Source organism: Prionailurus viverrinus, chromosome E2 (genome assembly GCF_022837055.1).
Source record: "Prionailurus viverrinus isolate Anna chromosome E2, UM_Priviv_1.0, whole genome shotgun sequence".
NCBI lineage: Eukaryota > Metazoa > Chordata > Mammalia > Carnivora > Felidae > Prionailurus > Prionailurus viverrinus.
In genome coordinates this window covers 57,147,747-57,161,787 of record NC_062575.1, presented here as the reverse complement: position 1 = coordinate 57,161,787, position 14,041 = coordinate 57,147,747, and the positions used below count along the sequence as shown (strand labels likewise).

Sequence of the window (14,041 nt, the reverse complement as noted above, 5' to 3'; positions counted from 1 at the left end):
CATGGAAGCGTTATAGGCACACTTCTAGCAATTCCTGAAAAGATAGTCTATGATTCTTATAAGGTAGACTGAACAACAGACTGATTTCAAAACTATAGTCCTCAAGCATAAAGTCTATAAGCAGAAAACCAGATTTCATTACCACCTGGATTAAACTTCAACAACCAATGTCATTGTGGATTACACTAAATTATAAAGAAGTCATCAGAGGTTGGTATAGAATCTTGAACTCCCATCTCTCTTTACACGTCAGTTCATGTCTCAGCAATTACTCTTCCCTTCTTTGAAACTGGACCAGTTTCAAACTCAGAAGAGTCTCTTTTTCCAATTTAAATATTTGCCCAGATTCCTGATACACCTCCTTCCCTTATAGACTCTGCCTCTGACAGTGAAATAGGACACGGTCGCCTGCCTCCTTCCTGTTACCAGAACTCTAGTCTCAGTGTGATGGTCATTTGCTGCCTCTCCTCCCCATGGAACATAATCATCATCTCACCTTGTAGCAGCAATGGGAATGCCACCTTGGGGAGATGAGAATATTTCTTAAAAATTTGTCCCAGTTCCTACTTACTGAAAACAATTACAAGTACCTATTTAGCATCTCATAAAAGACTGCCGGAGTGTTTGGATGAGGCTCTTCCTTTTCCATCAACCCTAGATTCAAACCAGGTCTCACGTGAAGGAGAGCAGGAAATACCAAGGTCACACATGTGAAGGACTGGCAACAAAACATGTGTGGCTCACTAGATTCTCTGAGAGTACCTTTCCCTCTCACCTGGGAGCAACTCTCCACATCGGCCCAACTCTGGAGGCCTCTGTGCAGACAGTTTAACCATGAGATACTGCCTCACGACTGTCAGAGTGGCTAAAATAAAAAAGATAAAAAATAACAAGTGTGTCAATGATGTGGGGAAAAGGGCACCCTCAAGCACTGTTGGTGGGACTGTAAATTGGTGCATCTATTGTGGAAAACAGTATGGAGGTCTCTAAAAAAATTACAAATAGAATTACCCTGTGATCCAGTAATTTTACTACTGAGTATTTATCCCCCCAAAATGAAAACACTAATTTGAAATGATATATGTACCCTCTATATTTATTGCACCGTGTTTACAGTAGCCACGATATTGAAGCAACCCAAGTATCCATCAATAAATGAATGGATAAAGAAGATATTGTACACATGTATAATAGAATATTAAGCAGCCATAAAAAAGAATGAGTTTAGGGGCGCCTGGGTGGCTCAGTCAGTTAAATGTCCGACTTCGGCTCAGGTCATGATCTCATGGTTCATGGGTTCGAGCCCCACATCGGGCTCTGCGCTGACAGCCCAGAGCCTGGAGCCTGTTTTGGATTCTGTGTCTCCCTCTTTCTCTGCTGCTCTTCCCCCCAACCACACACACTCTCTCTCTCAAAAATAAATAAAAACATTATAAATTTTTGAAAAAAAAGTGAATTTGTGCCATTTGCAACAATATTGATGGACGTAGTGGGTATAATGTGAAGGGAAGTAAGTTAGAGACAAATACCATATGATTTCACTCATTTTTGAAATTTAAGAAACGAAGAAAAAAAGACAAAAACAAAAACAAAACCCACACTCTTAAGCACAGAGAACAAACTGTCCCTCACATTCTTCTACTGCTTACAGACATTAAGTCTTAGGTGCCTTTTACTCGTTATTGGTCTTTGACCACTTTTTTCTATCTATCTATCTATCTATCTACCTACCTACATCCAAGTTAGTTAGCATATAGTGCAATAATGATTTCAGGAGTAGATTCTAGTGATTCATCCCCTATGTATAACACCCAGTGCTCATCCCAACCAGTGTCTTCCTTAATGCCCCTTGCCAATTTAGCCCATCCCCTCACCCACAATCCCTCCAGCAACTTTCAGTTTGTTCTCTGTATTTAAGAGTGTCTTATGTTTTTGTCCTCTCCCTCTTTTTATATTATTTTTTCTTCCCTTCCATTATGTTCATCTGTTTTGTATCTAAAATTCGACATATGAGTGAAGTCATATGATATTTCTTGCTCTAATTTCCCTTAGCATAATACCGTCTAGTTCCATCCATGTTGTTGCAAATGACAAGATTTCATTCTTTTTGATTGCCAAGTAATACTCCACTGCATGTGTACACACACACACACACACACACACACACACACACACTACATCTTCTTTATCCATTCATCTGTCAGTGGACATTTGGGCTCTTTCCATATTTTGGCTGTTGTCAATAGAGCTGCTATGATCATGGGGGTGCATGTGCCCCTTGGAAACAGCACACCTGTGTCCCGTGGATAAATACCTAGTAGTGCAATTGCTGGGCCATAGGGTAGTTCTATGGTAGTTTAATTTTTTGAGGAATCTCCATACTGTTTTCCAGAGTGGCTGCACCACTTTGCATTCCCACCAGCATTGCCAAAGAGATCCTCTTTCTCTGCATCCTTGCCAACATCTGTTGTTGCCTGAGTTGTTAATGTCAGCCATTCTGACAGGTATAAGGTGGTGTGTCATTGTGGTTTTGATTTGTATTTCCCTGATGATGAGTGATGTTGAGCATTTTTTCATGTGTCGGTTGGCCATCTGGATTTCTTCCTTGGAGAAGTGTCTAGTCATGTCTTTTGGCCATTTTATCACTGGATTATTTGTCTTTTGGGTATTGAGTTTGATAAGTTCTTTATAGATTTTGGATACTAACCCTTTATCTGATATGTCATTTGCAAATATCTTCTCCCACTCCATTGGTTGCCTTTTAGTTTTGCTGATTGTTTCCTTCACTGTGCAGAAGCTTTTTATCTTGATGAGGTCTCAATAGTTCATTTTTGCTTTTATGCCTCCAGAGCTGTGGTGAGTAAGATGTTGCTGCGACCAAGGTCAAAGAGGTTTTGCCTGCTTTCTCCTCTAAGATTTTGATGGTTTCCTGTCTTATGTTTAGGTCTTTCATCTATTTTGAGTTTCTTTTTGTGTATGGTGTAAGAAAGTGGTCCAGGTTCATTCCTCTGCATGTCACTGTTCAGTTTTCCCAACACAATTTGCTGAAGAGACTGTCTTTATTACGTTGGATATTCTTTCCTGCTTTGTCAAAGATTCGTTGGCCATATGTTTTTTATGGGTCCATTTCTGGGTTCTCTATTCTGTTCCATTGATCTAAGTGTCTGTTCTTGTGCCAGTATCATACTGTCTTGATGATTACAGCTTTGTAGTATAGCTTGAGGTCCAGGATTGTGATGCCTCCTTCTTTGGTATTCTTTTTCAAGATTGCTTTGGCTATTCAGGGTCTTTTGTGGTTCCATACAAATTTTAGGATTGTTTGTTCTAGCTCTGTGAAGAATGCTGGTGTTATTTTGATAGGGATTGCATTGAATATGTAGACTGCTTTGGGTAGTATTGACATTCAGTGATATTTGTTCTGCCAATCCATGAGCATGGAATTTTTTTTCATATTTTTGTGTCTTATTTAATTTATTTCATAAGCTTTCTATAGTTTCCAGTGTATAGATTTTTTTTACCTCTTTGGTTAGGTTTACTCCTAGGTATTTTGTGGGTTTTGGTGTAATTACAAATGGGATTGATTCCTTGATTTCTTTTTCTGTTGCTTCATTATTGGTGTGTACAAATGCAACCAATTTCTGTGCATTTGATTTTATATCTTGCGACTTTGCTGAATTCAGGATCAGTTCTAGCAGTTTTTTGGTGGCATCTTTTGGGTTTTCCATATAGAGTATCATGTTGTCTGCAAAGAGTGAAAGCTCGAGTTCCTCTTTGCTGATTTGGATGCCTTTTATTCCTATGTGTTATCTGATTGCTGAGGCTAGGACTTCCAATACTATGTTGAATTAACAGTGGCATGAGTGGACATCCCCGTCGTGTTCCTGACCTTACAAGGAAAGCTCTCAGTTTTTCCCCATTGAGGATAATATTAGTGGTGGGGCTTTCATATATAGCTTTTATGATCTTGAGGTATGATCCTTCTATCCCTACTTTCTTGAGGGTTTTTATCAAGAAAGGATACTGTATTTTGTCAAACGCTTTCTCTGCATCTGTTGAGAAGATCATGTGGTTCTTGTCCTTTATTTTATTGATGTGATGTATCACATTGATTGTTTTGTGGATATTGAACCAGCCCTGTTTCCGAGGTATAAATCCCACTTGGTTGTGTTGAATAATTCTTTTAATGTATTGTTGGATCCGGTTGGCTAGTATCTGGAAGATTTTGCATCCATGTTCATCAGGGAAATTGGTCTGTAGTTCTCCCTTTTGGGTGGGTCTTTGGTTTGGAATCATAACCACCTTTTTCTCATGATCTTTTCCCTTTTATCCCACTTATTTCCATCATATTTGTAAGCCATCCACCCAGCATGCATCTCCAGCTCCCTGAACTTTCTGGCACACTTTGCCCCTTGTGCTCTTAAATCCTGCCCTTCAACACTCTGTGACTTTAGCCTTCTTGTGTCTTGTAACCTCTTTCCTCTCCTTCCATGTCCTGGGCTGTCTGCACCATTACCTATACACCCTTTCCCTTGCTCTCCCTTTACCCCTCTCTCCCCACTTCCCCTTCCCATCCCCTCACATGCACACATGCATGGTCACTCTCCTGATATCACAGCTCTGCAGCTATGTGCCTTGAATGGAAATGACAGTGCTCACAGCACAATTGAAATGTTGTGCTTCGTAAATACCCTCTTTACAGGTTATTGGAGGGATGGAAGGAGTAACAAAGGTGAAAAACACCCTTTTGGGGGCATCTAGTGGTGTGATGAAACTATTTTCCATTTTTGAACATCTTATACAGATACACATGCGATGATGGTGTGTGACTTTGTGCAACTGTGTGTCATAGGGTGTACAAATGCAAATATGTATTGATATGTGTTGAGCCATGGAGGAGTCTGAGTTTATAAAGCAAAGTCTATGTAAGTGTGTGTGTGGTTAAGTATGTGAGGGTGTGTGACTGTATTTGTGTGGGTGTACATGCACATGTGTGTTTGCATATGTGTGTAAGGGTATAAATTAGAGTGTGTGTGTGCGTGTGTGTACTAGATCTTGTCCACCATTATGGTATTAATCCCTGACTTTGAAATTGGGGGTGCATTAAATACTGAATGTGGATCATAGTGGGCATTTGTTTGTAGGAAAAAGCAATGGACTAATTAGAACTCATAGGTTTGTTGTTGTTGTTGTTGTTGTTGTTGTTAATCACAGAAGAAAACAAGGCTCCTTGTGAAAATTCAGGAAAAAAAATAAATAAATAAGGGCATGAGACTGGTAATCATTCAGTGTTCTAGAATTGAGGAAGTGACATTGGCTTATCTCATAGCTGAAGGAATTGTAAGAATTATCTGTACAAATCATCTGATCCTGCCTATAAAGTGTCACGACTGGCGCGACAAACACCGAGGTCAGGGTCCTGAGGGTAGGGGAATGCAAGAAACAAAGAAGAGAAAGTTTGGGAACAGGAGGGTCCCCTGGGCTGATGGCCCAAGTGACGGCTTTACTGTTGCTGTACACAATCTTTTATAATATAAGACTCTTATGGATCAGGTCATTCTAAGAATAAACAGGTTTCACATGATCACTGCCAGCCAAAACATTTAGTTCTGTGTACCTTGCGAACTTTCTGAACGGGTCACAAGACCTTGTTGATAGATTGCTAGCAAAACACAGTTCCCATGTTTGTTTCTATCTGACTCGGGGTAGAAAAAGGGAGGTAGCATTACTGCCAACACCTGCAGACCACAGGCTTCAGAATTAACTTTCTCAGCCTTGACAAGGTTTTCGTATGCCCTTGAAAGTGGGGGAATGGGAGGGGGAACCACCGGGTTGGCTTGAGTCAACAGGGAACATTGCTCGACCTGGTCTCAGCCTGGCACCGGGGCCCGGCCCCCCACAATAAAGCCATGCTTTATTAGCAAGTTCATAAACCTCTATCTTTCAATGGATTTTGTTCTATTTATAATTCATATCCCTACTGGGTGTGATAGGGAAGAGTGAATATGGGGAGAGTACATATTGTTATAAGTTTTCCACATCACCTAGACTTCCAAATCAATTGCCATTGGGCTGTGGGTTTCTCATCCAGAGATTTCCAGTGAAAATTGTCATCTGTGCTTCCTTGACATCTATCAATTTCAAAATCCTTCTCAGGTATGTCATCTGTTTCCACTACTCTCTCGTTATTTAAATGATGGTGTGGCTTAGTGGTTTGAAGATTAAGACAGAACTCACTTTGGGCGGTGGGGGGTGGTGGGGGGAGACTTTTCTGGAGAGCAGAGAATCCAGTGAGACACATGAGCTTCCCCTGCCAGCTTCTCATATGTCAGACCTCAGAATTTCTTGCTCCTTCCATCCGATACCCTGTCTGTCTCCAGGGATAAAAGGAAGAGCTTCTTCCAAACTCCATAATGATCTCTTTGGAGATAATACCTACAAACTTGTAATTGCCTTTTTGGTAACTGGCAACTGATGAAAAAAAAGTTTGTCACAAATATTATCAGTTCGCCAAGGCTGTTTTCTCACTGCAGCTACAGGTGAAGAGACAATGCAGTTCCACAGGGAGGCGATGTCACAGAACCACAAACGTATCTAGTGGTCTGGCTGCCTCCCTATTCCATATGCTGGCTGTTGCAACTGTCACTCTGACCTCCATGCTGACAGCCAGAGGAAGTCAGGTGAGTATTTTCTATTTTGGTCTGAGAGGTAGAGTCTGCAACCAAGGAATGGTATCAGGAGTCTGGGTAAGCGATCATCTTGGGAAAAAAAGATTCTTCTGTGTTTCAACCTGGTCCAGAGCCAAAGACACAAGGGAAGGAAGCATAACTCTGAGGCTTGAATTGAACTAGTAAAGAGAGAAGGGGTTGTAGACATTTACCAATCTCTGATGGCTCCTGATGTGTTTAGTGTAATCCTCACTGAAAGTGACTATTGGTATTTATTATTATTTTTTAAATAAATTTCAACATTTATTTATTTTTGGGACAGAGAGAGACAGAGCATGAACGGGGGAGGGGCAGAGAGAGAGGGAGACACAGAATCGGAAACAGGCTCCAGGCTCTGAGCCATCAGCCCAGAGCCTGACGCGGGGCTCGAACTCAAGGACCGCGAGATCGTGACCTGACTGAAGTCGGACGCTTAACCGACTGCGCCACCCAGGCGCCCCAGTGACTATTGGTATTTAATCAAGTGATAAGGAAACCTGGTTCCTAGTGTTTAGGACTGAACTACCAAAATTAATCTTGTTCCCGCTATGTTACAGGAATCATAGACTAAATTCTCAGGATTGCCAGAGGTGCCTGTAACACTTCTGTGTTGTTAAAAAAAAAAAAAAAAAAAAAAGTGGGATGAAACCACAGGAATCCTCTGACCTTGTGCAAAAAGGGTATTTCCAAATGATAAATGCAAGAGTAGAAAGGCTTTCTCTGACTGTGTTAAGTGTTTAATGGAGACAGTGATAGTTTCCTATTGAGAAAATCCAGGATATGTTCATTTTAGTGAGAAACAGCAGTAAATGAAATGGTAACACAATAACAATTGGTTTCAGATAGTGGCTTTAAGCCCAATGTATCTGTTGATGTACTATCTGATTTAAAATTTCATGGCACCTGGGTGGCTCAGTAGTTTGTTTGAGTGTCTGACTCTTGATTTCAGATCAGGTCATGATCCCAGGGTTGTGGGATTGAGCTTCCTGAGCTGAGCATGGAGCCCGCTTAAGATTCTCTTCCTCCCTCTGTCCCTACCCTGCTTACACACTTTGTCTCTCAAATAAAAAAAAAAGTTATCTCATGAATTTTAAACTTTTTAATTTCAATTTATAAAATACACATACATCACATTCTTGAGATTTTGTTTTGAAATGAGTCTATATTTTAATAGTTCATAAATCTTGCCTTATTGTTAGCACTTTTTACTTTAGCCATGTATTAATAAACAGGTTAGTTTATGATTTGAAAATGCTAATGTTTAGTTTCTACCTTACATGATTTTATCACATACTGTGGTTCATGTCCCACAGTTCAGGGACTGGCATCGTGTTAAATGATTCCTGTGATAGGTGCCATATTGCACCCAGCATAAAAGCATATTAGTGTTTCTGTTGCCATCCCAGAATAGAGCCAATTGTACCTTCTTTAAAGATAATTTGTCATAATGCAGTCCCTGACAGAATTATACTATAATTAATTTATCAATATTTTATTATGAAATCTAAATCTATATTTGTATTTTGTAACAGCCTTTACACATAAACGGAAACTTGTCACACAAAATTGTAAAACAAAGTAAAACCAATCTAAAATAAGAAGACAAAGTATGAAAATGAATAAACATCTGTATTCTTCAGGAACACAGCTAAGTAGTCATGTTAGAATAGTTTAGTGGGTTTTTTTAAATGTTTATTTTTGAGAGAAAAAGAGACCTGGGGGTGGTTGGGAGGGTCAGAGAGTGGGGGACAGAGGATCAGAAGCAGGCTGTGTGCTGACAGCAGTGAAGCCAACAACGCAGAGCTGGAACTCCTGAACCTGAAGGTCCTGAACTCAGCTGAAGTCTGACGCTCAACCAACTGAGCCACCCAGGTACCCCAGAATAGTTTAGTGTTTAAATGCCTGTTTTGGGGGGCCTGGGTGGCTCAGTTGGTTAAGCGTTCTTCTTGGTCTCAGGTCATGATCTCATGGCTCATGGGTTTGAGCCCCAGGTCGGGCTCTGTGCTGATGGTTTGGAGCCTGGAGCCTGTTTCAGATTCTGTGTGTGTGTCTCTCTCTCTCTGCCTCTCCCCCACTCGCTCTCTCTCTCTCTCTCAAAAATAAATAAACATTAAAAAATTCTTTTAACGCATTGTCTTTTTACCAGCCAAGCCAAGTCCACCCTTTGCCCATAATATGGCTTACATTTAGAGAAATCATTAAACTTTATCTATCCAAGTCCTCCCTATTTTTCCAATAGAAATAACGCTATTGCCTGTCTCATGGAGTTATGAAGAACACAGAATTTATTATAGGTATGGCCTCATTGGAGTGACTTGTATTTTGTGAGAGCTTTTTTCAAAGGTGATGTATTCAACTCTTAAAAACGTGTAATAAGAAACATTGAGTAGGGGCGCCTGGGTGGCGCAGTCGGTTAAGCGTCCGACTTCAGCCAGGTCACGATCTCGCGGTTCGTGAGTTCGAGCCCCGCGTCGGGCTCTGGGCTGATGGCTCAGAGCCTGGAGCCTGTTTCCGATTCTGTGTCTCCCTCTCTCTCTGCCCCTCCCCCGTTCATGCTCTGTCTCTCTCTGTCCCAAAAATAAATAAACGTTGAAAAAAAAAAAATTAAAAAAAAAAAAAAAAGAAAAAAAAAAAAAAAAGAAACATTGAGTAGATATTTCTAAGTATGAACTAAAATTAGTGGAGAACATTGAATTCCAGCCAACATGACATGTGCCTCACACCTCCTGTTCCCATGCAGGAACCTGGCTCAGAAAAAGAATTTCAGTCCTTGGGATTTTGAAGAATGACCACCATTGATTTGGTAATGGTAATGATCTTCTTATTACAAACTATAGTTGGACTTCTGGGGAATTTTTATCTTCCTTACCATTATCTCTTACTTTATCTAACGAGATGGGGGTTCAGGTCCACAGATTTGATTCTCAAGCACTTGACTATAGCCAACTCCTTGGTCATTCTCTCTAAAGGAGTCCCCCACATGATGTGGCAGTTTGGGGACTAAAAGAATCAATGATATTAGATGCAAATTTGTTTTCTATGTTCACAGAGTGTGCAGGAATGTGTCCATTGGCACTGTCTGCCTCTTGAGCCTCTTCCAGATGTTCATCATCAGTCCCAGGGATTCCAGATGGGGAGGGCTAAAAGTGAAAGCTTCCAAGTACCTGGGCAGCTCCAACATCCTCTGTTGGATCCTGAACATTATGTTTAGTATTATCATTCCTATGTATATAACTGGCAAGTGGAGCCATCAAAATGTCACAAAGGCAAAGAGTTATGACTATTGTTATTCTAGAGGTCCTGACTACATAGCACAGTTACTGCATTTAGCATCAGTATTATTCCATGATGGTTTCTGTTTGGGGCTCATGATCTGGGCCAACGGCTCCATGGTCTTAATCCTGCACAGGCACAAACAGCAAGTCCAATACATTCACAGCAACAATCTCTCCACCAGATCCTCCCCTGAGTCTACAGCCACCCAAAGCATGCTTATCCTCGTCATCACCTTTGTATTTTTGTGCATTCTCTCCTTCATCTTTCACAATTGTTCAGTGATTTTTGACAATCCCAGTTGGTGGCTGATGAACACCACTACACTAATCACCGCATGTTTTCCAACTGTAAGTCCCTACATCCTCATGAGTCATGACTCTAGATTGTCCTGGTTCTGCTTTGTCAAGAAAAGAAATACAAAATTGCTTAAATTTATCATAAATGTGTAAATAATATGCATATCCACAACAATTAGTTTTTTTATTCATTAATTCATTTGATGGTTTAACCACAATCCTGAAACCGTCATATTACAAGAGGGTGATAAACAACAGAGACTAGGCTTCTGCTGTGAAATGAATAAGTGAAATGCAATTATAAATGAAATATGATATGATTATGATATAAATACTATATAATATGAATGTCTTAATATTTGAAGTGAGGGAGTTTGAAACCCATGTACTATTAAAACAGCAGTTCCTGAAACAATCTGGAGATTATGAAGTCATTTAGCATGTAACTTTCAATGTGACATAATACATTTTCTGCAAAATTAACTAGTCTTGGGATTCTATGACAAATTCCCTAAACTAGGGACACCATTTGACATGGTCATTTAATATACTGAAGACAACAAAAACTTCCGCAGAATAATGGATAACCTGGAATTAAGCTGAAGAGTCAATTCGTTTTCAAAGAATGGAGGCATCACAGGCCAAGTATGAGTTTGGTATGTCACACTCTTCTAGAGGTGTTAATCATTGGAAGTCTGATGTTTAGAAGGGAGACTTAAGCATTTTCTTATAGAAGGGCCACACTGACCTGGTGTAGGACAAGGAAAACACAAAATAAGTTTTGCTGGTTTTTAAAAAAATATTCAACTGAGTGTTGACTCTTTTTTTTTTTAATTTTTTAAGGTTTATTCATTTTTTTATATAGACAGAGCATGAGTGGGGAGGGGCAGAGAGAGAGGGAGACACAGAATCTGAAGCAGGCTCCAGGCTCTAAGCTGTCAGCACAGAGCCCGACATGGGGCTCAAACCCACGGACAGTGAGATCATGACCTGAGCTGAAGTCAGACGCCCAACCGAGCCACCCAGGCGCCCCCAACTGAGTGTTGACTCTTAAAAAAAACACATGTTGTCTGGGATAAAAATGCATAGATTTGGGGGTCTGTGGAGGTTTGATCTTGATCTATTATGCAAAGATGCCATGAAGGCATGTTGGCAAGAAACAGTCTCCATGGTGCACTTTCTTGGGTAAGGAAATAACTTTATTTAGGGGACTTTCATTGAACTTGAGTAGTGGGGGAGTAGCCATTGGAAGAATAAGTCATGGATCCATTTTGTTTATTTGGGGTTTTTGAGTGAGGTTGTCAAAAGATGAAAATGGACATTTCCTTAACTTTAGGAAATATTTTAATGTAGCTGTCTCTGTACTTATAAAGTTGATGTAAATATTAATGATTCATAATTTGAAAAACAGAAGAATTAGTTTGATCTAATGGATATATATTGACCTCTTTGCCACAAAAAATAGAGAAATGCATACTTTTTTAGCTCATGTGAAACACAGAAATATTTACCATACATTAGAACCACAAGCAGTATGTAGATGGATAGATACAACATATCTATGTTTATATTTGTGTATATATATGTGTATGAGTTTGTATATGTGTATATATGCACATATATGCTCATATAAGTCATTTTTTCTGTCAGTAATATTGGAAAACTAAATTGAGGAATAAATATAATACTCATTATAATATGTTTTAACTGTAAATTGTATATTATCTGATCTCTCCATCCTAGTGGTTTAATTGGTAGAAGTTACATAGAATACATTTTTAATTTTTCTATTTTAATCCTTATGTCTTACCTATATCTCTGGAAAATGAAACCAATTGAATATAGTAAGAAAATGTTTGACTTTATTAGTTGTAATTAGCCTTTTATGGTTAGTATAAGAGTGCATATATCCAGAATTGGATTTATCAACATTTTATATGCTTATTACACCTGTTCTATTTTCTTATCCTTTCTCCATTAACTTATTCTGTATCATGTTTTAAACATTATTTTAGAGAGAGAGAGTGAGTGCGTGAGTGAGGAAGAGGGGTGGAGGGAGAGGGAGACAGAGAATCTTAAGCAGGCTCCAAGCTCGGTGTGGAGCTCCATCCTGGAGCTCCAAGCTGGAGGTGGGGCTCCATCCCACAACTGAGATCATGACCTAAGCCAAAAACTAGAGTCAGATGCTCAACCAACTGAGCCACCCAGGTGCCCCTGTATCCATTTTTTAAAATAACTCTATATTTTGTCCCCCCTTTTTTGGAGTGTGTGTAATTACTGGGAAAATTATATAGAGTATGTTTTTCTTTTTTCTATTTTAATCCTTATATTTAACTTTATCTCTTGAAAAATACTCAGCTGTATATAGTAAAATGTGTTTGACTTGAATGAGATTAGTCTCTTATGTTCAGTATCATATTAAATATATTTCAGATTGCATTTATCAATTTATACTATGTTCTTCATTATGCCTATAGTCCATTCTTAGTTTGCCAGTTCTAACTTCTTCTGCATTAATTTTAAATAATTCTACATTGTACCTCTCTTATCTTGGAAGACATACATTCAGTATTTCTTAGTTTTTAACCTAGAAATTATAGTGTACTTTAAAAAACTAGTCAGAGCCTGCTTTAGAACTTCTGTCATTTTCTCTCTCTCTGCCCCTCCCCAACTTGTGCTCTCTCTCTCTCTCTCTCAAAAATAAATAAACATTTTAAAAAAAACTAGTCAGAATGTAGTTATTTAATACATCTGTCTCTACCTGGACAATATAATGGCAATCCAACACTAGTAGATTAACTTTCACTCAATTTGTTTTGTTTATATGCTCTATATGATATCTTTGGGACTTATTTATTTTATAGATGGAAGTCTGTACCTTTCAACCACCTTCTCCCATTTCACCCTTGTCTCTGGCAATCACTGATCTATTCTCTGGATTTATGAGTTCAGGTTTTGTTTGTTAGTACGTTTGTTTTAGATTCCAGATATAAATGAGATTATATGGTGTTTGTCTTTGTCTGACTTATTTCACTTAGCATAATTCCCTCAAGGTCCATCCATTTTGTCACAAATGGCAAGGTTTCTTTCTTTTTTATGGCCAAATAATATTCACAAATACACTACATCTTCTTTATCCATTCATTCATTGATGGACCCTTAGGTTGTTTACATGTCTTTGCTAGTGTAAATAATGCTGCAGTGAACACAGGAGTGCATATATCTTCTTGAGTTAGTATTTTTGTTTCCTTTGGATAAATACCCAGAGGTGGAACTGCAGGATATGGTAGCTTCAGTTTTAATTTTTTGAGGAACCGCCATACCATTTTCCATAGTGGCTGCACCAGTTTACATTCCCACCAACAGTGCACAAGGGTTTCCTTTTCTGTGCATCCTCATCAACACTTGTTATTTCTCGTCTTTTTACTAATAGCCATTCTAATGGGTGGGAGGTGATATCTCATTGTGGTTTTAATTTGCATTTTCCTGATGATTTATAATCCTGAGCACCTTTCGTGTACCTGTTGCTCATCTGTATGTCTTCTTTGGAAAAATATCTATTCAGATCCTCTGTCCCTTTTTAAATCAGATTGTTTGTTTCTTTTTGTTGTTCTTGTTGGTGTTTGTTGTAGTAGTTGTTGTTTTTTGCTATTGAGTTATATGTGTTCCTTATATTTTTTTGATACTAATCTCTTACCAGATATACAGTTTGCAAATATTTTCTTCCATTCAGTAGGTCGCCTTTTCATTTTGTTGATGGTTTCC

At 39.0% G+C, this 14,041-nt stretch overlaps 1 protein-coding gene across 4 annotated transcripts in view; it reads left to right on the top strand.

Moving 5' to 3' along the window:
• The window catches only part of LOC125153780 (endogenous retrovirus group K member 8 Env polyprotein-like), a 34,385-nt gene that overhangs the window by 8,035 nt on the left and 12,309 nt on the right, over positions 1–14,041 (top strand). For 2 of the 4 annotated variants that reach the window (XM_047837300.1, XM_047837302.1), the window contains exon 2: positions 9,445–9,507. Coding sequence is in view for 2 of the 4 variants with exons in the window: in XM_047837302.1 (XP_047693258.1) it covers positions 9,490–9,507 (18 nt within the window). In the remaining 2 variants the exon portion in view is untranslated. Of the gene's footprint in view, positions 1–9,444; positions 9,514–14,041 lie in introns of all 4 variants that reach the window. The other 2 variants (XM_047837299.1, XM_047837301.1) reach the window with 1 other exon arrangement.